At 56.1% G+C, this 26,895-nt stretch overlaps 1 protein-coding gene across 1 annotated transcript; it reads right to left on the bottom strand.

Annotated features, from left to right (window-relative positions):
• Window positions 1-976: 976 nt before the first annotated feature.
• On the bottom strand, window positions 977-20,709 carry IL3RA (interleukin 3 receptor subunit alpha). The gene is made up of 13 exons (XM_031671270.2): window positions 20,659-20,709; window positions 20,330-20,453; window positions 18,373-18,483; window positions 12,486-12,604; window positions 10,174-10,288; window positions 9,605-9,737; window positions 9,340-9,518; window positions 7,576-7,694; window positions 5,165-5,188; window positions 3,824-3,941; window positions 2,567-2,663; window positions 1,449-1,530; window positions 977-1,208 (listed from the first exon to the last, which is right to left on the bottom strand). Exons 3-13 carry the CDS (start codon window positions 18,452-18,454, stop codon window positions 1,140-1,142), a joined length of 1,137 nt encoding a protein of 378 aa, XP_031527130.1. The 5' UTR covers window positions 18,455-18,483; window positions 20,330-20,453; window positions 20,659-20,709; the 3' UTR covers window positions 977-1,139.
• Window positions 20,710-26,895: the final 6,186 nt, after the last annotated feature.

Genomic DNA, 26,895 nt, shown 5'->3' with positions numbered 1-26,895 from the left:
TAGTACAGGAGCTGGAGGCGGGGACAGTCCCAGAGGCCAGCTTAGTCCCCTGGAAGGCAGATCTCGCGCTACACCTCGAGACCACAGTGACGTCAGGTTAGAAACGTTAGCAGGCTTCCCCAAGGTCAGCTGCAGGTAACCAGGTCGGTTACCTGCAGGACAAGACCGGTCGGCACTCACACCTGCCCCGCGCTGGAGCCCTGCCTTCTGAGCCTCAGCACGGGCGGTGCAGTGACTTCAAACCCGGACACCATCTGGAACTGCTGAAGCGTGCTAAGTTCTGGATTCGGAGTTGTGCAGTTCAGCTCACTGGAGAACCGTCCGTTTAAGGGCTTGTTCAAGCAGCAACTTGAAACGGAGCCCCCGCAGGGCTTTGCGCTAAATCGGCAGCAGCAGTGACCTCAATCTGCGCAAGTCTGCATTTGTGATTCAGGGTGAATTCTTCATGCACAAACTGGCGATGCTGACACGTAACGGAGGTTGAGGGATGAGGTCACTCCTGGGAAGCCCTGCTGCGTGGAGACCTGCTTTCCCGTGGGGTGTCTCCTGGGCGCCTGCCTGTGGGTGTCCTTCAGGGTGGCAGACACCTGGGCTCCCCGGCTTCCCCCTCCCCCGCCCAATCTCTGGACGCAAGGCCGCCCCTCTGCGTCTGCCCCCCTCTACAGGAAACGCTGTCCTGACACCCCCTTGTCTGCTGCCCCAACCCGTGGTCTGTGTGCCGTCCCTGGGGTCGCCTCCCTTGCACGGGATCTAAGGGGCTTCAAAGGGGACTTGCTGCAAGAAAACAAAATACAGTTAAAGATGGAGAAACCAGACCAGCAAAGGCCGCTCAGGACTCAGGAAGGAGCCAGTCCAGTGGACGTGGAAGCAGATGCAGCCAGTTCCAGGAGGCTGGAAAGTGCGTCCTGGTGGCCTTGGGGTGACCCCCCACCTCCAGGACCAAGTAAGGGGATGAAAAAGCCCTTTGAGAAATAATCGCAACAGAAATTTTATTTTCTTCTGGGAGATAACCCTGTGTAAACTGCATTGGGCTCCCCACCACCCGCCCTCACAAACGCCCAATCGTCCAACCACCGCCAGGCTGTGCGCCTCCACCCAGCCCCCTCCTCCCTGCAGAGAGCGAGGGCTGTGCACCAGTTTCACTTTTCCCCCAAAATCTGCACCTCCGCCACTGGGCACTCCTGCTGCTTCTCTTCCTCCCAGGCCATCTGTGGGGTGAGGAAGTCGGGGTGAGCGGCGGGGCTGCGGGCGAGCAAGCGTGCCCTCGAATGCCTGGCCAGGGCAGGACCAGCCTTGGCACGAGGCTCCCAGGGCCCCACCTGCCCCAGGGAGCACCCCGGGGTAACCACCCCGTGTCACAGGCTGGGAGACAGATCACGGCACCTGGCAACCTTTCCTGGCCACCCCTCGTGGCCAACAGACCCACGCACCGCAGGACCACCACGTACCATCCTCTCGTTCTGAAGGTGGTCACTGATGGGGTCTTTCACATGAGGGATGGGCGGGAACAGCTGCTGCATCACCGCGTACCTGGCAGGAGAGAGAAATTCACCCGCTCGGAAACCCGCACCAACCGGCGTGTCACCGGGGAGACGCAAGTCCGCTAGAGGGCCTCGGCGAGGCCACGGTGGATCCGGACTCCAGTCTCCTTTGGGAGGGGTCTCTGTTCCCCGCCCCCAATCCGGAGACGAGCGGGAACGAGAAATCCGAGTCTTTGCAGAGGCGCACTTCCCCAGCTCACCCCGCCCCTGCACCTCACCAGAGACCTGTAAAGATGGAGGCGGCCCTAGGATCCTATCACCATGGCAACCTCCCTCACCCGACAGCTCCCGCCCGCAGCAGGTTGTCCCCTCCCTGCGACACTGGCCCATCCACTCCAAAACCGAGCCTCCGGGCAGGGCGGCTCAGCCTGAACCGCCTGGGGGGGGGGGGGTGAGAGGGACGCCAGGACAGAGACGGGACCGGAGCTAGAGGCTGGAGGAACAGCTCTCCCCGGACCAGGCAGGGCAGGTCCTGTGCCCGGGTCGCTAATTAGGCTGCACGCGCAGGTCTCCAAAAGGGACCTCCGTCGCGGGGAAAGGCGATGATAACCGGGCCGCCCACCTGCTGCTCGCTGGGTTGGGGAGCGGTCCCAGAACCACGTCCTGAGGTGGCTGGGGGCGGGGGGGCATGTGGGCATGGTGTGAGGGAGCAAACAGTGGGGGTATGTGGGGACAAGCGGGAGTGGGTCTGGCTGCAGACCCCTCCCCCACGTGTGCTGGGGGTCTCGGGAGGGACAGGCCCCAAGATGTTGCACTGGGGACCCAGCTCCTTGGGTTCTGCGGGCGGCAGGGACCAGATGGCGGAAACCAGGGTTCTGTTGGAGAAAGACCGTTGGGACGACTGGAGGAGGGGTGGTACGCCTGCGACGGGCGGGCGCGCGTTCCGCAGCCACGACGCGGGCGCACGGGTGGACGGGGTGGAGACGCGGGCGCGGCGGACCGGGCAGGGCCGGCTGCGTGGGAAGTGCGCTGCGCAGTCGGCTCCAGGAAACGACCCCGCAAAGCCCGGGGCGGCGGGCGCTCACCTTCTGCAAAGCAGGAGCACCAGCCCCAGCGCGAGCAGCGTCCCCAGCGCGATCAGCAAGGAGGTCAGCCACACAGGGAGGGGCGCGCGGCCACACACTAGGGAGAGGGGCGGAGGGGACGCGTCGGGCCGGTCCTGGGGGCTCCCGGGACGGTGCTTCCCCGGGGGATCCGGGAGGAGGTGGCCGGCACGTGTCCAGGAGCGCCGTCCACCTGGCGACCGCGGCCGCCTGCGCACCGGGCCGGTCCCCCCGCGGGAATCCCTCCCACGTCGCCAGAATCCCGTTGCCTCCCGACCACCGACGGACACTCGGAGTGGAGGGCTGGTAGCGCCGACCACTGGGGGGTCCCTCGGGGCTGCCCACTGCGCGGGACGCCCGGCCGCGCCAGGGTTTTCAGAGAGCTCGGCTTTCGCGGCTTCTCCGTGTGCCCTGGGCGCGTCCGCCGGCGCGGCCGAGGGGGCAACCACGCCCAGCCGGAGGGCCCGCGCCGGGGCCGGTTCTGCCGGGGGGGGGGGGGGGGGGAGGCGGTAATGCCATGTTCCTCCCTCCCGCACTGCGTCCTGGGTGCGCACTGCCTCAGTGCTTGACTTTGACATATGATCATCATGGATTTTTTTCGCGTCGATTTTCATTTAAAAAAAAACTGCATTAAAAGGTTTATCTTGTGACTGAGACAGGAGGGAGGCCGCGGCAAGCCCAGGGACCCTGGAGTCCCCAGAAGCTGGAAGAGACAGGAAAGGGTCTCCCCTGGAGCCTCCAAAGGGAGGCTCTGATCTCAGACATCTGGTCCCCAGGACTGGGAGAGGATGAATTTCTGTTGTGTAAGCCCCCTTTGTGGTCATCTGCTACAGCCGCCGCAGGGCTCAGGGGCACGGCCTCAGTTTCCTGCTATTCCAGGTTCTGAGTGCCAGGTTCTGGGGCCTGGGAGGAGGGTCTGGTTTCAAAACAGCTCTGGGAGAAACGCTTCCAATCAGACTGGGAAGCCAGTACCCAGGGCGACTTCGGATGGGACACGAAGGCCCCACTGCCGGCGACTGCTCCATTATTGCAAGACCCCAGGGGGAAGGGGAGAGGGACCGTCTGGTCCCCTCTCACCATCTGTGGGGTCACCTGTCATCCTCAGAGAGGCATGTGGAACGCCAGCCCCTTCTCTGGACACCTCCTCCTCTGCACAGGGTGTCCGTCAGGCTGGTCGCCAGCTGTCTGTGCCTCCTTGAGCCCCACCCCGCAGGGGAAGGGAGAGGGCGCCCTACTCACCAAAGCGCTCCTGGGCACTCCATTCGCCCCACGAGGGGGCCAGCATGGCCGTGTGCCTGGCTCTTATTCTCACGGTGTAGGTTCCAGGATTGCTCAGCTTCAGGAAGTTGTCCTCAGTCTGCAGGTGAAAGGAAAGTAAAGGAGAAAGTCTGTCCCTGGTCCATGGGGAGGGAATGGGGCCTCCACTCGGGTTGCGTGGGTCCTCCCCAAATTCACATGTTGAGGTCCTAACCCTCAGCATCTCAGACCTAATCTGGAAATAGGGTCCATGCAGATGTAATTAGCCAAGAGAAGGTCGGGGTGGAGCATGGGGGACCCCGTATGGATATGACTGGTGTCCTTATAAAAAGGGGGAATTTGGAGACAGGCACACCCAGATGGGGAGTCCGCCATGTGGAATCGGGAGGGACGCCTGGAGCCCCCAGATGTGGGAAGGACCCTCCCCTGGAGCCTCTGCAGGGAGCACGACCCTGACCCTGCCCACACCTGGATCTCACCATTCTGGGCTTCAGGACTGAGAGAGGGTGGTTTTAAGCCACCCACTTCATGGTCCTTTTCATGACCGACTCAGGGAACTAAGACAGGCCCCCACGAGAGAAACCGGCCAGACCCCTCAGGGAGACAGGAAGATGTCTGGTGCTCAGAGGGGCCCGGGGCCTGAGAGCCACTTTCCCATCTCAGCCCAGGTGCTTGGAGTCCAAACAAAATTGTTGATAATCATTAGAAGGTCAATAACCACGGCCACCACCAGTGAGGCCAAGACGAGCATTGCCGTCTGCAGGTGCCAGGTGGTGAGATGTGTCCCCTAAGAAGGACACATCCCCCCAGAACCTGGGACTGAGACCGGGGTCTCTGCAGATGGGATGACGTGAAGGACCTGAGAGGAGGTCCTCCTGGAGGAGGTGGCCCTGCATCCAAGGACAGTGACCTTAGAAGAGACAGAGGAGGAGAGACACAGACACTGAGGAGAAGCCACATGGAGACGGAGGCAGAGACGGGAGGGGAGGCAGAGACAGAGGGAGGAGAGATGGGGGGGTATGGGGTCTGCAGCCGGCAGTTACAGGATATTTGTCTAACGCAGGGGGCACCGGTATGGGAGCACCCACCTCTGCTCTTGAGAGGGAGTTAACTACGTTCGTTAATTACAGCGTGGTGGCTCTCCCACCACATCCTGAGTGACTCAGAGGTGAAGGGCAGGTGGGCCTCCTTGGACAACACCAGGCAGGCGACGGCGTCTGGTCTATGGGCCCGGGAGCTTCACCTCGGAGTCCCCGGGCAGTAATGGGAATACGGAGCTGGCACTTGGCGATGCCGGGCTTGGTGAGGGCAGGGAACACCCACCTGTTTGTGTTCGAGGTGCGCGCCCTGGAAGAGAGAAGCAGAGTGTGGGGGCCTGAGCCCGCCCCTAAGAAGGGCCCTCATTTCTTGCGGCAGAAAAATCGAGTATCAAATGCGCGGTCATTGGGGATGAATAATAGAAACAGCACTTCTTCACACACAGATAATTACTAGAGGGAACTAGTCTAACGTATCAATGGACTAAAACACTACCTGGTCTTTAAAGAAAATAAAAGTAAGGGACTTGATCTTTTCTTTGAGCAGTTTTGGGTTAACAGGAAAACTGGGCATAATCACTGAGTGTAAATAATAAATATACAATAATAGATAAATCAGGAAAGAAAAATCATGAATGCAAGAAAATCATGGAGGGTAACCTACCAACTACGTCCAAAATATTTGGTCTTTTTTTCTTTTTGCAATCAATAGAGTTGATGTTTTTTGAGTAGTTTACAGAGAAACTAAATCTAAGCAGGAATTGAGTATAAACAACCCTCATATAAATAAGTAGACATAATGAATAAATATACTAATTGAGTGTAAAAATACCAAAAGGATCTCTAAAGTGCTGTCATTTCCTTTTAGTTTATAGACTGATTTTTTGAGCAGTTTTAGGTTTCTAGAAATATTGAGTATGAAATAGTAATTAAGTGTAATAATGAACAAATAAGATATACAAATAGGTGAATCCAAATAATGGATAAATGTAAGTAAGTAATTGAGTATAAAACACTGATTTAATTGACTCGGAAACATTTTTTTCTTTAAATTAGCAGGTTTTTGGAGAGTTTTTAGAGTTATTGGACAATTAAATATAAGCAGTAATTGAATATAGATATTAAATAGACATAATAAATGTAAGTACGTAACTGAGTACAACATGCTGATTAACTCAAGATATTCAGTCTTTTTGTTTTCATTAGTAGATTCTTTTCAGTACCTTTGGGTTTACAGAAAAGTTAACTATAAATAAATACAGTAAATAAACAGCAACGAACTAGAAGTGAGCAATTAAGTGTAAAATACCACCTAGTTAAGAAATACTGGATGCTTTTAATCTATAGGCTTAAAAATTTTTTTGAGCAGTTTTAGGCTTATGAAAAATTCAGTCAGTGTCCCACAATGAAAGTGTTAAAAAAAAAAAAAACAAAGGAATCAGTAATCAGTAGACGTTAACATGGCACATAAGTAAATAAACATCAGACAAATAGATAGACTAAAAATGCCGGTAATTATAAACCAGGTCCTACTGTATCGCACAGGAAACTATATTCAACGTTTTGTAATAAAGCAACTGGAGAAGACTGTATACATATGCACACATTGTCACCGAACCATTCTGCTGTACACCAGAAACTAATGCAACATTGTAAATCCACTCTACTTCAGTTTAAAAAAATTAAAATTTAAAAAGACTACAGAGCACGGGGAACTATATTCCATTTCTTGTAATAACATATAATGGAAAAGAATTTAAAAAAATATATGTATAACTGAATCGCTTTGCTGTACACCTGAAATTAACACTGTCAACCAATGACACTTTAACAAATTTTTTTTTCAAATTAAAAAAGAAAAAAATGTCAGTAATTGAGTAGAGAATACTGGAAGCTCTGGCCATTTTCATGGAGGACTGTTTTCAAACATACCTGCACATTTTCTCTAATACTTTTTTCCGGCATGCTGTGCATGGAGCAGCCCACACCTTCAAAGCATAAAATCTGCTGGCCTTTGACAAACGTGTGCATGAAACCGGCACATCACTCAAGGTAGGGAGCATTTCCGTCACCCGCCCAATGCCCTCCAGCCCTCCCCAGACGCCTTCCTCCCCGCACCCCGTGCCCCAGACCTCAGGCCTGTCCCTGTAGCACATTCTCAATTTTCCTTCACAATTCTTTTCTTTTAGAACACGTTCAGGTGCACCCACGGGACCATCCAGGCTGGTCCTGGCTCACGAGGGGGAGGAGGGTGCCACTGCACGGCTATATTTTATTCCCCCCTCCCTGGGGTTGAAACTGGGGACCACTATTGTACACAGAGATGCTACAGATATTCACATGCCATCTTTGGGGGGCTGCTGATTTCATGTGACTGGGGTGCAGACCTCACAGGGACTTCATGTCACTGGGAATCCCCAGGTGGCCGGTGAAGCCCTTCGCGCTTTTTCTGTGGGGCTGTTCGTCTGGAGTGCTGACGCGCAAGCGTTCCACCTGCGACGCGCCTGCCGACGCGTCGGGAACCCACCCGAGGAATGTCCTTCCGAAGGCATTCTGACTTCCCGACCGGCGTCAGCCGACGCTTTTGGTTTGGGTGAAGCTAATTTACTGTTCTCTTTCGCACGTTTTCTGCCCCCGCGAAGCCCCAGAGCCCCGGGCATCAGAGCAGCAGCGATGCTCAGGGCGGACGCCGTTTACCTGCTGCATTTCCAGTTCATACTCGAAGTCCTCCCTGAAGTGGCTGCGCACCTGCCACTGGACGATGGAGTAGGTCTGGTTGCACCAGGCGCTCGTGATGGTGGGCGCGGTCAGTCTCTCTAGGGTGGGGCCGGGGGGGGGAGAAAAACACACACACACACACTTTTATGAGTGAAACACATCAAAGGGAAAAGAAAAGTTCTCCCTGGAGATACTTTTAAAATCGACCTACAAACTCAGGCTTCCAGAGGTGTCTTCAGGCCCTGCACCCGGCCTCCCTGAGAAAAGCCCTATTGTTTCTCCTCTTGGCCCGTCCAGTCCCCGGACGGAGAAGACTCTGGTCCAGCTGCCCTGTCCCTCCCTCCCTCCGTCCCTCCATCCTCCGTCCACCTCGACCAACTCTGCTCAGCCCCGACCCCCCGGCAGCCTGGCCTGCTCCCGCCCTGTCCAGGGCCAAGCCCTCTCCCACGACCTTGGCCGGCCAGCTCCGCTCCCAAAACGTCACGTGGCAGCTTCTGCCCCAGCCCCGGACTCGGACTGGGACACACCTGCCCCAGACCCCCCTCCAGGGGGGCCCAGCGCTACCCAGGACCCGCCTGCCCCTTCTGTGGGCTGTCCCAGCCCTGTGTCTGCTCAGCATCGCACCTGGACCCGGGCAGGAGGTCCAGGCTCACTGGGGGATGGTCCCCGGGTCTGCTTCCTCCACTCACGTGCGCTCACGTCTCCTGCCACCGCGTCCCCGCCTTCCTGCCGGGCTCTCAGACACCCTCTGCCCCCGCCCCAGGGGCTGCCTGCCGTCACCCCTCAGCCCCTACTGGGAACTGCTCCATGGATGCCCCACGTGGACGGCGGGGCTGGGCAGGGGACGCCCTGAGTCCCAGGCGGAGCCGGACCTGTGGGTCTGCACCTGCTGGGGACAGCTTCGTGTCGGAGAGGCCACAGCTTCAAAGGCACGTCACCTCAAGAGGTGGCAGAGCAGCAAGAGGCCCCCACCTCCTCCCCTTTTGCACCAGCCTCTCAATTTGTGGAGGTGGAGCCGGACCCTTCGCGGGCCTCCCTGCCTCGCGGGGACGGGCTGGTGGGGATGCCGGTTTGAGGTTGGGGGGGTTCTAGTTTCAGGAGAAGGACACCGACATAGCTTTGCTAAGATGGCCCTTGTGTCCCCAAAACCAGTTGGCGTCCTCACGCAGGGCCTGGAGAGGGGCTGTGAGCCTGAGCCCTCCCTTTCCCCCAGCCTCGCGGTGAATCCGGCCCACCCCCCCCACCCCCCCCCCCGGGTCCGGTCCGCAGAGCCATGTGTGCCGTGTGTTCTGGAAGTGCCTCCTCTGGCCCAGTGAACACGTCACAGCTGCTGTGGGCTGAATGTCCGCGCCTCCCCCTGCGCCAAGGCCCTGACCCCCAGGGGGATGGTCTGGGAGGCGGGAACTTCAGGAGGTGGGTAGGGTCAGGTGCGGTCGTGAGGGTGGGGCCCGCAGGGTGGGATTACTGCCCTCAGAAGAGGAGGAAGAGACACAGAGCCGTCCCTCCATCGTGTGAGGACGTGGGGAGGAGGCGGCCTCCGTGAGCCAGGAAGCGAGCCCCACCGGGACCTAACCTGCCCCACCCCGGATCTCGGCCCCCACCTCCAGCGCTGGGAGAAATGAGTGAGTTGTTGAAGCCCCCTCCGCCCCAGTTTGGGGTTTTTTGTCACAGCCACCCCAGCTGACACAGGAGCATCTCAAAGCCGAGGGCGGCCCGTGCAGGACGTGTCTCATCCTTACTCACCAATTTCGTGTAATGTTTTTGTGATTTCAGAGCAGGGGATCGGGGACTCTTGGCTGCTGCCATTGACCGAGAAACGGTTCAGCTCCGGGGACAATACAGAGAGGTCGTCGAACCGACACTCGACGTTTGTCCCCCACTCGTCCCGTCTGTACTGGGAGCACGGCCACTTCTGGAAGGAACTGGGGCGAGGAAGGCAGGGTCACTGCGGCCCTGCGACCGCCCCGGTGCCCGGGAGAGCCCGCGGGGCGCCCGGGCCACACCCTACTGTAGGTTCTCCAGGTACAGGTGGTACTGCGCGTCCCGCGGGGCCTCCCTGCCCACCGCCCAGCTGCACGTCAGCAAGTCCACGTCGTGAACCCAGCAGGTCAGGTTCTCTGCCGCCGCCCTGGCCTTCCCTTCTGGGCTTGCAAAGAAGAGAGGGGAGAAAAAACGGAGTCCCCTTTGAGATCCCTGTGAATTCTCACGCAGTCGTAAGAAACCAGACAGACACGTCTGCGTACTGATTTTACTGTGACGGTTGCATGTCCCCGTAAACATGCAGACGCTTGACACACAGGACCGCTCCATCCCAGCAAGCATTCCCCGCCTGGCCCTTCACACCTTCCTCCAAGCCCGCCGGCCCCCGCCACCAACACAGCCCCCGCCACCACTGCTCTGCTCTGCATTTCTGCACGTGGGCCCCTCTAAGCAGGGGCTGTCCCTGAAGTCACACTGCTACGTCCCAGGAGACCCATCCAAGTTACGAGCCGTCACTCTGATAGTCAGGACACCGAAGGAGGACGGAAAGCCAGCCCCCCGCCCTCCCCCCGCCACCAAACAGCGGTTTCCCCTCACCCAGCTTAGGGTACTGAATCCACCCGGAGAACGGTGGCCCCTGGGTCACACTCACGCTGTAGTTGGTCGCTTGGCACGGGATGTGAGCAAATTTGCAGTAAGTGTTGTTTTGTGCCTAAGACAGAAGGGGGCCATTTATTAAAAAGTGCAGGGGCGGGGCTGTAGGTCGGGGGTAGAGTGCGTGCTTAGCATGCACGGGGTCCTGGCTTCCGTCCCCAGCACCTTCATTTAAAATAACTAACTAAATAAATAATCCTAATTACCATCCCCCCAAAAAGTAGCATAGAGGTGATGTGGGCAATTAATAACTAAGAATATTTGTTGCTTTTAGGAAGAGGGCATAGCTCAGCGGTAGAGCGTGTGCTGAGCATGCACGAGGTCCTGGGTTCCATCCCCAGCACCTCCATTAAAAGAAAATTGATAATAAACAGATCTAATGACCTCCTCCTCCCCAAAAAATATTAAGGGAGGACTTAGAGTATGCAGTACTGAGTCTTCATGTTGTTTCCATTTTGTGAAATGGTATTTGATGCATGAATAATTTACGCAGTTGGAATTTGTGTGAATCGGCTTTTTCTTGAGTTGGCCTCTGCGGTTCAGTTCAGGGTGAATTTTTATGAGGATCATAACCCAGCCTCTTTCCACCTGGACTTCTCTCATACCCTTGGCTCTGACCTCAGGCACGACCTTTGTGGTTTTTGTTTTTTTCTTTCACCTTCTTTTCTGTTTGTTTGTTTTTTAATGTTAAATTTTTTTTTGGATTTTGTTGTTTGTTTGTTTGTGGGTTTTTTTTTGGTTTTTTTTTTTAGTTTTTTAAGGGGAGGTAATTAGGTTTATTTGTTCAGCTAGTTCTTTTAGACGGAGGTCCTGGGGCTGGAACCCAGGACCTCATGCGTGCTGGCCATGCATTCTACCACCTGGGCCAGCCCCTCCCCCTCGGTTCTCGTCCACTCTCACTGGCTTCTCCACGATTTTCTCTAAGAATCATCTGCACATAGATACAGTTTTACTTCTCTTTTCTGATAGGTGTTTTTGATAAAAACCGTCTACTTTTAAAAATGTTTCCCTAATTGGTCTGGCTAGACCCACCAGGACAGCGTTGAGTGTCAGTGGGAAGACAGACATCTTTCCCTTGTCCTTTTGTTTTAACTGAAGTCTGGTTGATTTACAGTGTGGTGCTAGTTTCGGGCATACAGCAGAGTGATTCAGGTACATATATATCTTTTTTCTCAGATCCTTTTCCATCATATGTTATTACAAGATACTGGCTATAATTCCCTGTGCTCTGTGGTAGGTCCCTGTTGTTTATCCACTTTATATAAAGTTGTGTGTCTCTGTTAATCCCAAACTCCCAATTTGTCCGTCAAGATTGGTTGCTGCAGGTACAATTAAGGGTTAATTTTCTAAGCTCCATTAAGATCCCACTGAGGTTTGTTATGAGTTCACTTTTGTCCCCCTGAAAACTCATATATTGAAATCCAACCCCCTACTGGGACTGTCTTTGGAGAAGGACCCTTGAAGGAGGTAATTAAGGCAGGTGAGGTCACAGGGCTTGGGTCCTGGTCCCAGAGGACTGGGGTCCTTGTAAGAAGAGGAGATGAGGACCCAGACACACGCAGAGACACGCCCACGGGAGGACGCAGGGAGGAGCTGGCCGTCCACATACCAAGGGGAGAGGGCGCAGGAGACACCAGCCCTGCTCACACCCTGACCTCAGACTCCAGCGTCCAGGACCGGGAGAGAGAAATTAGTCTACTCTTGAAGTCCCCACCCCATCCCTCCCTTGGTCTGTGGTTCTTTGTTACAACAGCCTGACCAGATGAACACAGGACTGTGGTTTGCACTGTATTTCACGAAGAGCAATTTGAAGATACCAAGGCTCTTGTCAGGGAAGCTGACAGGTGCTTCCTTCTCAGGAAACACTTTCAGTGGCCGGAATCCTCCCTGCGGCTCCTGTCCTGGTTCTCACACCCCGTGAAACCTCCGATACCCTAGGGGGCCTGAGTGGGGCAGGCGCTGGCGGGAGTGGTGGGGCCAGTGTTTGCCAGCGGGGCTGGGTTCTCTACCCCGATGTCTCAGGTCCTGTCACCCCTGCCCTCTCCAGTGGGTACCACCTCAGACATCTTCCAAATAAGGAGCCTTCAGCCATGGTGCGTATAAAAGACCCCACAAAAATTCCACAGCTGAGCCCGGTACTAGAACCCAGGTCTCTGTGACTCTGGACATGCACGTGGCCTTCAGGCTTTGCTGGTCTCAGGTCCCTGGAATTGGTGGCCGCGTCTGGTGTGCAAACTCCGGGGAAGATGATTTACCTTATGGACACGTCTTGAATTCACAAAGCACCAAATTTGGGAAACATTTCCGTGGAGGTCCCAGCTCATCCTTTTCCTCTCTGGATCCATCCTTAAGTTCTTAATCACTGGGTGTGGATCTGAAATGTTGATAAGGTTTGTGTTAGGAAAGATACACACGGTGCTTAAGGCAGGGTCCCCACGGGAACCTCTTTTCCCGCCGAGTTAGCCGGCGCCCGGGGCAAGTCCAGTTCTCCACGGACAAGTGGTTGCCAGCAGCTGCCGGAGGGCAGGAATCCATCGCAACTTCTTGATCACACCAGCTCTGCCTCCCAAGGATGGCAGCAATCAGAGGAGCCGCTCACTTGTACTGCCCCTGTCGGTGTGAGGTTTACCATTTTCACTGAGAACCAATTCAGGCTTAAAGAGGTGACTCAAAATCTCCTCCACAGTCTGAGATGTTGCCGTGGTTTGCCAGTCGCAACAGAACGTATGCATTTATACAATATATAAATATATATGAATCACTATCTATAATAGAATACGTATTTTCATAAATTATGAGGCACGCTCGTTACACGGCGATATTCATGTTCTAACATAGCTCACACATTATTTGGCCGGTTCTCAGATTGTCGGGGAAAAGTCACCGGAGGGCGTGCATCTAAATACATTGTGAAGCGTAACCCGAGCAGCTGTCGGTGGGGAAGGAGGTTGGCCTTCACGGACCAAAGGATTCAACGTCTTGGATCAGTGACTGTCCTCACGAAGGAGAAAGAGCTACTTAGTCATGTCGTGGCCAGTAACTTGAAGCTTTCAAGCTCTGTCAGACACTTCAGGTTTTATCTGTCAACCCTCATTTGGACGATTAAGGGAAATGACTGCTTATAAGCCATAAGCACTGTGATCCGTTAAGACCAACAAGGTTACTTTGATTAAGCAAGACCGAACCACAGGGTTGTCTTCATTCCCGGCATCACTTCCTCCCCACCTAGAAAGATAATTTTTTCCTCAAAAAGTAATTCAGCTAGGGAAACCTCTTAGAAGTGAAAATAGAATTTTTAATGGATGCTTATGCCTCAAAATGTATAGTCTCTTCTTCCAAAACAACAGTAAGTATCATTAAAACAGATCTGACAGATGCCGTAGGAAATATTAGCTTCAGCAGAGTTTTATTACATTTTACTTTATTTTTAATTTTTATAAATTTATAATTTTGTTTTAAATTCTTAATTGCTTTGAATGTTAACAAATTTTAAATAATTTGATCACTTAATATAAATTATAGATCATTATATACTACAGCTATATAGTATAATATATAATTATTGATTATGTATTATGATTATACGTGTAAATATGTATGCAGGTAAATGACAGAACAAGAGAGTTTTCTGTCACTAATTATTCCGTGAAGTCTACCTATGTTCTTTCAGATTGGTCACTTTCCAGCCAATTACAGTCATGCTCACAAATAAAAAACTTTACTGGAAAAAAAAAAGAAAAGAAAAGGCAAATCTGTAAAGACAAAATGCAACAAAATGAAAGCCAGTACACATAAGCGTGTTTACTGCGATGTACTCATGACCCACCCGTATTCTAACAGAATGTGGGGGTGGTGTTCTCAACCTGAGAGCTTTTAAAAGTCTACAGATGCTGGGACGTACTCTTGTAGTCATGATAAAGTCACGATTCTCAGATTTACCTCTCACCATAAGCACCTAAAAAACTGGGCAAAATACATAAATCAACTATTTCCAGACATTGGATAAGAGGCAACACAAGATTCCATAAAGAAGAAAAAAAAAAAAAGACTGGAAAGAAGCTACTTTGGAGCTGCAAACGGGGCAATTCTGAGGGTTTATCTGGAGGTGGGGGGACATTCAAGGTCCACACAGACAAGGTAGAGACTCAACACCCAGAGCAGGTAGCAAAGACCCCAGAAGGACCACAGCTTTGTCATCAGGGAGGAAAGACATAAAGGTGACTCAGCCTGCAAAACATCAAAACAAGATGACCCATCGATAAAGTAACGGCCTGCTGAAACAAAACTCACCGTCTTTAAAGAAGCCCTCAACGGCAGACACTCCGCAACACATCATTTACAATAATCAGCACCCAATAAAAAAAATCACCAGATACCCAGAGAAGCAGGAAGATACTGCCTGTGACCAGAAGACCTATCAGGGCACAGACATCATCCCCAAAATGACAGGTGATGAAATGAACAGAGACGTCTGTTCAAACAGCCATTATAAAATCTGTCCGAAGATTTAAAGGAAAACATGAAAACTATGCACTGAGGAATGGCAGCTCTAGCAGAAGAAGTGAACAGAACTTCCAGAGGTAGAACCTACAATGTCTGGATTGCAGAACCACACGGATAAACACACAGAAACTCTAAGCAACGTCATAGTCAAATGGCTAAAAAAAAAAAAAAAAAAAAAGTGGTATCAAGAAGATCTTAAGAACCAACGGAAAAAGATACAACTATCAGAGGACAAAGATAAGAATTTCTGTTGATTTCTCTTTGCAACCAGTGGGACCCAGAAGATAAGAGAATGAGTTCTCTAAATGCTGGAAGAAAACAAAAAACACCGCCGGCAACGTAGAATAGGAACAGGTAAATCTTAGCGATGAATGGACGGGGAACTCGAGACTCTTTATAGTCACAAAAAGTGAAAGAATTTTTTTTTTCCCCAGAAGACTGGGTCTACAAAAAAAGTTAAAGGAAGGGAAAACACACCAACGGAAACTCAGATCCACATGAAGGAATGTGGAGGCAGTTCTGGAGTCACACCATAAGCAGACCAGCACTAGTAAAAACTCAGGCAAAGATATGAATCAGTCTCGTTTTTAATGTCTTAAAAAGAAAATTGTTTAAAGCAACAATGGGAAAGGGTACAGCTCTAGTGGTAGATGCATGCCTGATGTGCACAAGGTCCTGGGTTCAATCCCCAGTACCTGCTGAAAAGAGTAAAATTTAAAAAAAGTTTAAAGTGAACAAATAGCAAAGCGGCAGAATGAAACTCAGTCGTATTAATAATTGCATCACATGCAAATGGTCTAAACGCTCCAAGGAAAAGGAGAGTTTGTCCGACTAGATTAACAGAACTACAAGAAAGATACTTTATCGTTTTTTTGGGGGGGGGAGTGGGAAATTAGGTTTATTTATTTACTTTTTTTAAATGGAGGGACTGGGGATGGAACCCAGGACCTCGTGCATGCTGAGCACATGCTCTGCCGCTGAGCTGCACCCTCCCTGGAAAGATACTTTATTTAAATAGGGTTTAAATGTTACTAATAGGAAAGCATGTTTTATGCAGACTCTGGTCTTACAAAATCTGAGATTGCTTATGTTAATAACATACAAACAATACTTCAGGACGAGGCATATTTCCAAGGGCAAGAAAGGACCGTTTTAAGTGACAAAGTGGCCAATTCGCCCTAATGATATGCTCCCCAAGATGAGTTTCAGAACACGGGACCCCAGCATCACCGCCACCCGCCTCCATCCCCGCTTACTGACAAAGCAAATACTTAGAAAACCTGCCAGCGCTGTAGGACCTGAACAAAAACATCCATGATTTGACCTAACTGACACTGTTGGGACGTTCTAACCAGTAACGGGAGGATGGGCATTTTTAGCAAGTACGAATGGATGGTTCACCAAAATAGACGGTGTCCTGGCGCGTGAAGGGTCAGTGCATTTAAGAAGAATTGCACCGAACTTCCCAAACCTAGAGAAGGAATCAGATCTCCAGGTACACGAAGCACAGAGGGTTCCCCAGCAAGATGAACCCAAACAGACCCACACCAAGACATGCTATCATTAAGATGGCCGAAGTTAAAGGTAAAGAGATGGTTCTAAAGGCAGCAAGGGAAGAGCAAAGCGTTAGTTACAGGGGAACCCCCTTTAAGGCCCTGGGACACCTTGATCTCAGACGTCTGGTCTCCACGATTCAGAGAGGATGACGGTCTTTGCTTTCAGCTCCCTGGTTTGTGGTCCTTCATTCCTGCCGCCCCCAGGAAACCACCTCAATTCCCAGGCCTTTAACGTGTGCATTTGGGGGACATCATTCAGCCCAGAACCTGCCAAGGGAACCTTATTGGAAACAGGGTCTCTGCAGATAGGATGACGTGAAGGGTCTGAGAGGAGGTCTTCCTGGAGGAGGTGGCCCTGCATCCAAGGACAGTGACCTCAGAAGAGACAGAAGAGGAGAGACACAGACACAGAGGAGACGCCACGTGGAGATGGAGGCCGAGACGGGAGGGAGGCGGCCACCAGCCCGGGGATGGACGCCTGGAGCCCCCAGAAGCTGGAAGAGGCAGGAGGGACCCTCTCCTGGAGACTCGGGAGGGAGCGCGGCCCTGGGACACCTTGACCTCAGGCGTCTGGTCTCCAGGGCTGGGGGAAATAAATAGCTTTCACGTCAGCCCCCAGACAATGCCATTTTGTTAACCAGCCCAAGGAACCTAAGCCAGCAATCCGAGGAGACTGACACCCCCCCCCGCCCCCGCCCACCGGCACCCCGTCTGAATTCCCCTGCCATTTGAGGAAGGAGCAGGCCTCTCACGGGTTATGCAACGCTGTGGCGGTTACTGCGGCTCATGTCGGCCCACCTGCTGTGGTCCCCAGACATCCGTGGTGACGGGGTGGGGGGACCAGTTCCGGTCCTGCTGCAGAACCAGGCAGCCCTGGTGCCCAGAGCCTGGCCCACATCGCACGGTCTGGCAATCGGAGGCGAGGCCGAGGTGGGCAGTGTTCAGGGGGCCCCTCTCCAGGGTCTGCTGGCCAGCCAGGGATCCCTGACGGCACTGGGCTTCCCTGTGGACCCTCCCCGGGGCCGCCCGCCCGCCCAGTGGGCGCCGTATCTCCCCTCAGCACCCGGGCCTTTCCGCCTGGTGGGGGGTCCGTTCACTGCTGGGCGCCGCGCAACGTGTGAGCTCTGTACCTGCAGAGCCGAGGGCGTGGCCTCCCCTCCAGGGTACCGGGGAGCAGCTGGCTGGTCTCCCAACCCCGTCCCTGCCTGGGATAGTCTCTGCCGGCCGCACCTGTCACCCGAGGTCGGCCGGACACTGACAGTCAGAGGTGGGCACAGTCCGCTGGGGAGTGTTCACTGGTACCCGTCTGCCTCCGTATCCGGCGATCTGTCACTTATGGAATCCTTTCCTGTCCACCATCATTATGACTGCGTATCGTGTGAACCTCCCAGACCCCAGGGAGGCCCTGGTGTGTCCCCTCCATAAAGCTCCGTCACTGAAGTGAGAAAAAACAGGATGTATGCTCCCACTGGAGAGCCTCTCCAGCTCCCGGGGGTCGCCCCACGCCCTAGGCACCCTCGACCTGTGGCTGCGTCGCCCCAGTCTCCCCTCTGTCATTACACGGCTTCTCCCTGTGCCCAGGTTTCTCCTCTTTAGAAGGACACTGTCATTCTGCTTTAGGACCCACCCGCATGACCTCATTCCAGCCCGAGGACGTATGCAAAGCACACTATTTCCAAAGAAGTCCCATTGGCAGCTTCTCGAGGTTAGGAGGTGAGCACGTGAGTCTGGTGGGGACCCAGCTCAGCCCCGTCACCCCGGTCTTCCCGCCGTCCTCCCCCGACCCAGGAACAGGATGGTGATAAAGCAAGATGAGTGAGGGCTCCCGGCACCCGGGCTCCCCCAGCAGCTCTTCACGTAGCCCCCCGGTTCTGGTGACCGACCCCCCGGCTCTGAGATTGCACCAGTATCGGAAGACCAGCCCGCCGGGTGGGGGCGGCAGAGCGAGGCGAGGGCCACAAGGGAAGCCTCTGCGTCGTCTGCGACGACGAGGCGCGGGATTCTACAGTGACCGCAAGGTGAGCAGTGTGACAGCCGAGGGGCCCACAGACCCCCACGTGGCTTTCCCTCCGGCTTTTCCTACCTTGGTCCGTCTGCAGCAGACAGGAGACGGGCGTCAGGCACACCGCCAGCCAGAGGAAGGCCATGGCGAAGGCAGCTCCCATGGGAGGGCCGGCGGGCAGGCGGGTGGGGTCTGGAAGAGAAGAGAGAGTTACCAGTGGGCGCGGCCATGGGGATGGACAGGGGAGGCGGGAAGGGGGCCGAGCCCTCCAGGGCACGTCGTGCTCGGAAGGCAGGGAGCTGCTTCCAGGAGGGGAGCCCCCTGTACATGTGTGTGCATGTGTACGTACACATGTGCACATATGACACGCATTTATGCCTGTACACTGCATGCATGTGTGTCCACATGCATGTATATGCAAATATTACAAATGCATTTCTGTGTCTGTGTGCACGTGCATGCCTGCCTGCGTGTGCATGCGTGTATCCGGGGGTGTGTGCACACATATGACACGTGTATTGTGTGTCTGTATGTGCACTGCATGTCTGTGTGCACCCGTGTGTGTGCACACGTCACACACGGTTGTGCCTGCATGTCTGTGAGTGCATGTGTGCACATATGTGTGCATGTGTGTGTCTGTGTGCACTTGTGTGTGTGTCAGCCTGTCTCTAAAGAGCCCCAACCCTGGGATCTGAGCACACCCTTGGCCTCAGTCCCATTGTGACCCGGAAAGCACGCTCCACGCAGGGCGCCAGGAAACGCTGGGGTCACAAAGCAGGGGAAGGAAGTCCAATTAGAACCATGAAATCAATGCAGACTGAGTTTCCTGAGTGGACAGGATACGGGAACTGAGCTCTGCTGTCTCAGCGTCCCGGCCAGTCTTTCCCCAGGGTCCCCATGGCGCCCCCTCCGCAGGCCAGCTGTCCGGGACCCTCACCTGGCGGGGGGCCACCTTCTGCACCCTCAGAGCTCCAGGCACGGGGTCTCCTGATGGACCCCACCTTTTCCTCCCCAGCCACCTGAGTGGTGTCATGCAAATGCCGTCCACACCTGGGGGCCAGCTCCGGGCTGCCACGCACACAGATCCCACCGCAGCGCCTCGGATGCTCACCTGCCTCGGGGGCCACCCTCTCTGTAGGACCCATGAAAATCGCCCCAAACTGCCCATGCTGGGCCATCTTGCCTGACGCTGGGGAGGGGACGGAGGCTCTCCCTGCCTCATTCAGGGCATTCCCAGCCCCCATCAGGAGTCCCCACCCAGATGGAGCCTCGCCTGCTCCCTCGTCCCATCCCAGAGCTCCCAGGAGATTTCCCAGGACTGACACGATCCCCAGTGAGTGCCAACTTTCCCACCAATCTGACACCAAAGGCTGACACCCAGGGTACTTCTGGCTGAACCGGGGGTCAGGCCCGAGAGACCCTTTTCCTAAAGTCCAGGACTGCCTACCCGTGCGAAGCGTCCAGGGACGGATGTCTTGTGGTCCATTTGTAATACAGGGATTGGAGAAAAAGATCAGAATCGTGCAAAGAGCGGATGAGAGCGGCCTAGCGCTTGTCCTTAATGCACGCAGACAGGCCGGGCGGGCGTCCCGGGGGGCGCGGCTGTGCGTTCCCGGCCCCGCAGGCACGGACGGCTCCAGCGTCCTGACTAGCGCTCACTGCACCCCTAAGGCACCGCTCCTCACGTGCGAGGCTCACGTCCTCTGAAGAACCGGAGCGCATCAGGGCCGTCGTGATATCACACTGCCCCCAGATTATGAAGGGACAGGGGGCGTCTGGACAGAGTCGAGCCCCCAGGGGCTGAGGCTGGGGCTGGGGTCAGCAGAGTAGGGGCGAGCCCAGGGGAATGCCTTCTTGGGCATGAGGACTTCGAGGTCGGCGTGTGTTGCCCCGGACGGCACGTCACAGCGGCCGTGAGCCGCGTTCAAATCCGGGGTGCCCCCCTCTCCGTCCTGGGGCTGGCGGTCAGTACCCCGTCTGCAGGGACAGCAGCCCCGGCCACCTGCCTTCTCCCCCTCCACCCGTCCCGGCTTCTTACCGGGGATGCAGGGCAAAGTCCAGCGGGACAGAGGTGGCCCCCTCCTGGCTCTGGTCCAGCTGGGCTGGGAGTGGACCCCGGGCTCCTCACCCCCTTGCTTGACTGGCTGAGCGGCAGGCAGGCTCTTGAAAGACAAAGAAGCTAGTTTTTCCCTATTAGTGTTTTTATAGCTCCAGCTGCAGCCCCACCCCTGAACTTCACACCCAATGAGGGTGGGACGCGGTGTGTGACCTGGTCAGGGAGTCCTCCACGCCCCCGCCCCCGACTTCGTCCTCGCAGCGCGGGACTAGAATGTGCGGCCACCAGCACGACAGCCACTCCGGGCTCACCCTGCAGGGAGCAGTTTCTCTCGAACGATTCCTCTCCTGTTCTCGCTTCTGTTTGCGGGCCGCTCTTTGCCCCGGTCTTAATGACTGCCCGCGTTTCAGGCAGGCTTGAGCAATTTCCTGGAAAGGTGTTGTGGGTTAATGGGTGGGGTGGCGGTAGGGGTGGGGTGAGCGTGAATGGCCGGGGCCCTGGCCGCCTTCTTCCGAGGTCGGGAAGACCCCCCTCGTGTCCTCGGGGACCGGCAGGTGACCCCGGGTCCCCAATTCGCTGGCTGCCCGGGGCTCACTCAGTCAAGTCCAACCCTCAGCCTTCCCAGCGGCTGTCTGTGACGTCCCCATGCCCGGCCCCTCCAGGGCTCCCTCTGCCCTCCCTCTGCACCCACCCCCTCCCATCCTGCCGCTGCCCACTCTCCCATAGGTACCCCCATCCTCTTCTCTCCTGCAATGTTTTGAGGGCTCCCTCTGCCCTCCCTCTGCACCCACCGCCCCCCGAAATGCATGTCCACCTGGAACCTCTGAACGCGAATTTCTTTACTAACGGGGCTGTCGCAGGTGTAAGGGATTGAGGCACAACTGAGCCCTGCTGGAACAGCCTGGCCCTGACGTCCCAGGGGACTGCTGTCCTTATGAGAAGGTGGCTAAGGACATACAGGGACACAGGGAGGAGACGCCACGTGGAGATGGAGGCAGAGATGGGCGGGAGGCGGCCACCAGCCCAGGGATGGATGCCTGGGGCCCCCAGAAGCTGGAAGAGGCAGGAGGGACCCTCCCCTGGAGCCTCGGGAGGGAGCGCGGCCCTGGGACGACTTGACCTCAGGCATCTGGTCTCCAGGACGCGGGGAGGGTAAGTTTCTGTGGTTTTAAGCCGCCCAGCTTCGGGTCGTTTGTTACGGTCACCCACCTGCCACGGACCACGTGTCTTGGTGGCCGACCAGCCCCACTGGGAGATTAACGCCGTCTCCCCCCACAGGAAGGACCAGACCCCCCTCCCCTCATCCGTCCTCAGGGGTGATGCGCCTGTTACAAAGAATGGACACCTGTCTCCTCCTGGTCCCTTTTAGTCTGGGACGGAAGCAGGGCATTGGTGGGGGGCATCTAGGCGGATCAGAGCCGGGGGCGTGGGGATGGATGACAGAGCTGAGCGATGACAGTCCAGAATGGACTTCGCCCGCGGGGCTGCAGACGGCTGTCCAGCTGGGCCCCAGAAAGCGGACCACTTTCCCCAGGCAATTTCCGCAGAAATGGGGCCTTTTGAGAGATAAGAAGGCTAAGCTGACCCCAGAGGTCGCCCCGCTGTTACAACATGCACCCGCTTTCCTGCAACTCAGGGCTCTAATTAGGAAGGTGTGGAGAAGTGAGTCAGATGGAGCCGCGGGTATAGACATGAGCTTGCCGGGGTTCCCCAACATTAGCTCCATGTGGGGAGGGGGCTTCTGGTTCCTCCCTCCATCCCTCCCTTCTTCCCTTCCTTCCTTCCTTCCTCTTTCTTTTTTCTCCTAAAAGCCCAAAATCCTAATAAAAAAGGAACAGACAACAGAAAAGCAGCAGGTAGCCCCCCTGCCCTGCCCCGCCGGCCACAGGACAGGTGCCGGTCAGCTCAGCAGGCCCAAGGAAGCTGAGCCCTGACTGTCACTGGGCAGAGGCAGCAGAAGTGCCCCAGTGGGTGCAGCACACTTCCCTGCTGACCAGGAGACCTCGGGTGTCTGCACGTGGGGTGACAGCAAGACAAAAGGGGGTCGCTGGTCACAGGGGCCTACTTCATGAAGGCTCTGCCCCCTCCTGCAGCCCCGCCAGCGTCCCTGAACCCCGGGGGGGAAGACGAGGTTTTGTGTCGGGGGTCTCTGGACGGTGGAGGGACCCCGATGAGGCAGAGGATGGTGGCATCGCCCAGAACAGGTGACTGAGGCCCCCGGGCACGTGAATGCTGAGGTCCCTCCCTCCACAGGGTGCAGGACCCTCTCCCTCCTGACCCGTCCCCGTCGCCGGGAGAACGGGCTCCATCCCCACCTGTTTCCTCCAAGCTTCCCCGTCACCTGTTTGGTGCTGGAACATGATCAGACAACCAGAGGACCAGGTTTCAGAAAACCAGGCAGACAACCGGGGAGCCGGGGTGGGACGGCTTCCGCGGTGCGCCCAGAACCCGGGCCCCCAAGGGCAGGGCGCGTACGTGCGGGGAGGGGGCCACGAGGAACAGAAAATGGGGAAACGGGAACGGGGAATGGGTGAGGCCTGCACACGTGCAGCTGAGCCCGGGGGGGGGGAACCGCAGTAACTGACCCTGGACCCGGCGCCCCCCGCACCTGTCGCACAGCCCCTGGGCGGCACGGCCAGCTCGGCCAGTGGGGCAGGCCGGCAGATCCTTCCCCCGCCCCCGGAAGCCCTGGGCCCCCCAGAGGGCAGGGGACAGCTGTTCTGTCACCTAACGGTGCTGCTGCCTGCGGTCAAACAACCTGAGTCCTGCCCCACAGCAGTCGAGGGCTGGGATTGGGACGAATCTTTACGGAACCCATCACACAGTCGTGGAGACCGGTCCCCTTTCCAGGGATGTGAGGGGGTCCCGGGTGCCAGGCGTGTTAGATGCAACCACCGCACGCATCCTCACCCGCAGCCCCCCTCCCCGCAGTCCTCCCTGCTGTGCCCGGCGGAGCACCCCCCGCCCCGCCGGCACGACTGCACTCCTGCCTCTACGCCAGACCCCAGTCTCACTGGGAGCTGGCGCCCCTGTGTCCCAGCCACCTCGGGGGTCCTCCCGGGCCTTGGGACCCCCGGGCTCTGTGACAGCAGTGAGAAGTTGCACCCCTGCTGCCAGCATATGCGGTCGGGCCCAGGCCTTGTGCGGGTCTTCTGGGGCGGCCCTAACAAACCCCATAGGCTGGGGGCTTCAAACCACAGGAACCCACCCTCCCCGAGTCCTGGAGACCAGACGTCGGAGGTCAAGGTGTCCCAGGGCCGCGCTCCCTCCCAAGGCCCCAGGGGAGGGTCCTCCCTGCCTCTTACAGCTTCTGGGGGCTCCAGGCGTCCGTCCCTGGGCTGGTGGCCGCCTCCCTCCCGTCTCTGCCTCCGCCTCCACGTGGCGTCTCCTCTGTGTCTGTGTGTCTCCTCTTCTGTCTCTTCTGAGGACGCTGTCCTTGGATGCAGGGCCCCCTCCTCCAGGAGGCCCTCCTCTCAGGTCCTTCACTTGTGCAGAGAACTTATTTCCAAATACGGTCCCCTTCTGGGGCTCCAAGGCACACAAATGTGGAGGACACCACTCAGAGAAGACAGTTACTGACAGCTGCAGGAAGGATGTCCACCCTCCAGTGACCTGGTGAAGAGTCAGTAAGTGCCTGGTGCCTGGAGGCAGCAGCTGTGTGGCCCAGTCTGCGGTTCCCGGAGGAGCCAGAGGGCTCGCCTCACCCGCAGCGCGGCCAGACTGCTGGGCATCTCAGAGCCAGCTCCCCCCGGGGGGACGCGGGTGGGCAGGACGCCCGGCCACCAGGGCCGGAAGCGTCTTTGCCGGGAAAGTTCGTCAGGGAAGCCCCTTATCTCCGGGGAACCCCGCGGGCGACTGTCAGGGTCACCAGGCCCACCTGACCCCGAGGGCAAGGGCAGTCGTGTGCCCGGGGCTGGCCCTGAAGGCCCCAGGGGTGCCTGGGGTCAGCACGGCTGCATCGCCGCTGACCTCAGAGCCCAGGGGCCATCTCGGCCCACGGATTTCACATCTTGCTTTTGCCTTGGGCTCTGGGATGGATGCGACTGTGGGTCCTTCCTACCAGCCCTGGGTCGGGGGAAAGAAAGGACCCCTGGGTGCTGGCTCCTGTGTCCACCGGTGCCTGCAGTCCCGAGGGCAGGGCTGTGGTACCCGGGACTTGCAGGTTGGACTTGCTTCCCTCTGAGATGCACAGATAGTAAACAAGGGGGCACATTTGCAGGGTGGGGTGGGGGCGCTGACTCCATCCCGTTTAATCCATCACAAGACGGCGAAGTCCAGCTGAGGAGTTGGGGGTGGGAGGGGCGGTGGTCAGCTCAGTAATGTTCCCCCACCTTGTCCAAAGCCTAGGAGAAAGGTACCTTCAGGACCAGGGGATGAAGTGAAGGATGAGACGAGGTCCTCCTGGAGGAGGTGGCCCTGCATCCAAGGACAGTGACCTCAGAAGAGACAGAGGAGGAGGGACACAGACACACAGGAGCAGCCACGTGGAGACGGAGGCAGAGACGGGAGGGAGGCGGCCACCAGCCCAGGGATGGACGCCTGGAGCCCCCAGAAGCTGGAAGAGGCAGGAGGGACCCTCCCCTGGAGCCTCTGGAGGGAGCGCGGCCCTGGGACACCTTGACCTCTGACGTCTGGTCTCCAGGACAGGGGAGAATGGATGCCTGTGGTTTTAAACCAGTGCTTTGTGGTTGGTTCAGCTGCCCGGGACTCTCATATAATGCTCTTACGAATACTCCTTCTCTTTCCCTCCTGACACTCCCCACTCACCCCTGCCCCCTCCCTCTGGCCGCCAGAGTCCTGCCCTGGGTCCCCGCCCCCATCCCAGGGAACGAGGCTCAGCCATCCCTCGGGGTCCCCACCCCCCTGGTGTACAGGTGACCCGTCCATCCTGGAACCTACCGGTGGCCGGCACGGGCTTCGGCTAAGCTCCCAGGTTCCGATTTGTAATTGAGACCCACGCATGTCGATCAGAGGACCCCGGGGCCAAGCACACCCAGAGGAGCCGGAGCTGCTGTTCGCAGAGAAGCCCGCCTTCCCGGGCCCAGGCTCTCCCTGGCCGAGCCGGACGCCTTCCCCGAATCTCGGCGGCATCCGCCCTTCCCAGTTATTGGTGGCACCACCCTGACGAGGAGGGGGTTACGACACGACACGGGGTCGCCTTGGGGACACAGGCCCCACAGGCACGGCCACAGCGGGTGTTTTCTTCCCTTTAACAAAATTGTCTTTCCCAATTTTCTCTAAACACCACAAGTCTTTCAAAAGAGGCTTAGCTCTGCCCCAGCCGCGAAAGCAGACGTTTTGAAACTAAGATCTCCCTTATCAGCAGCCACCGAGGCTTGTGAAACGCCCATTTTCTTGTTGTTCTGACGTGGATGGCGTCACGTCCCGGGTCACCACAGGGGCACCTCTCCACCGTGTCCGTGGGAGCGTCTCTTTCACCCCTTCCGGGCACAGCCCCAGGGAGCCTGGCCTGGGAGACCTCCCTCCTCTTGGCTGCAACATTAAGTCTGTGGTCATAGAGAAATGCAGAGAAACAGGCTCACCCTTGTGCGCTCTCTTTTCTCCTTGCATCCTTCTGTGCAGGACCGAAACGTGGGCGGGGAAAGCTGGCATCTGTCATTCCTATTGAGGTATGGGAGTGCCTGACGTCAGCCACCTTGGGAGGCAGATTGTGAATTTTCCTCAGTCCCTTTGCCCACCCTTAAATCTCTACGAGAGAGAGAGATGGTGTGAACAACCCAAACGTCCATCGAAGGATGGATGGACAGAGAAACAGAATGAGGTCCATGCACACAGCGGAATATTACTTGGCCAGGAAAAAGGAGTGTGGATGGACCTTGAACACAGGATGCTCCGTGAGAGAAGCAGACACAGAAGGACACACAGGGTGTGATTCTGTTTACAGGAAACGCCCAGAACAGGCAACTCCACAGACATAGAAAATGGGTTCCTGGTGCCAGGGGCTGGGGTCTGGAGGATGGGGAGTGACTGCTTATGGGGACTGGGTCTCCTTTTGGAGGGATGAAAATGTTCTAGAATTCTGGTTTTATTCTAGCACAAAACTAGAGGTAATGGTTGCACAACACTGTACGTGCTAAATGCCACCCATGGTAAATGTCATATTATATACATTTTGCCGAGAGAAGGAGAGAGAGAGTAAGGAAGAAAGGAAGGGAGAAAAAAACAAAGGAAAAAAGAAAGACCAGAATCATAAGCAAATCATTTTTTTCCTCACATTATTTTCCACACCCGGATCCTGTGGGTCTCATGGCGGGGGATAATGACTCTGTAAATACACGTATTAACTCCATCTCTGTCTCTCTCTGTCTGGAAAATGTAGAGAATGTCCCCAGGATGATCTGATGTCTTCAGAGCATCTGTATTGTGTTCTGATGACTCTGGAGTCACCTTCTACCCCTCCCTGCCGTCAACAAAGTTGGGGAGCCTCCGGCAAACCTCCTGGAAACAGAAGGCACGGTTTCTGAAAAACCTGTTCTCTGAGCTTCTGAGTTGTCTCAGAGGACACCTTTGAGAGGCTCGTGGGGCCA

The sequence above is a fragment of the Vicugna pacos genome, chromosome X (assembly GCF_048564905.1).
Source record: "Vicugna pacos chromosome X, VicPac4, whole genome shotgun sequence".
NCBI lineage: Eukaryota > Metazoa > Chordata > Mammalia > Artiodactyla > Camelidae > Vicugna > Vicugna pacos.
The sequence above is the reverse complement of the archived record's forward strand: the minus strand, read 5'-3'. Positions and strand labels throughout refer to the sequence as shown.

Coding starts and splice junctions, on each gene's coding strand:
- IL3RA (XM_031671270.2), bottom strand. CDS start 18,454: ATGGGAGCTGCCTTCGCCATGGCCTTCCTCTGGCTGGCGGTGTGCCTG. Junction 2,664..3,823: donor GAGTGCCCAGGAGCGCTTTG/GTGAGTAGGGCG, acceptor CCCTCTCCCTAG/TGTGTGGCCGCGCGCCCCTC. Junction 1,209..1,448: donor ACCTTCAGAACGAGAGGATG/GTACGTGGTGGT, acceptor CTCACCCCACAG/ATGGCCTGGGAGGAAGAGAA.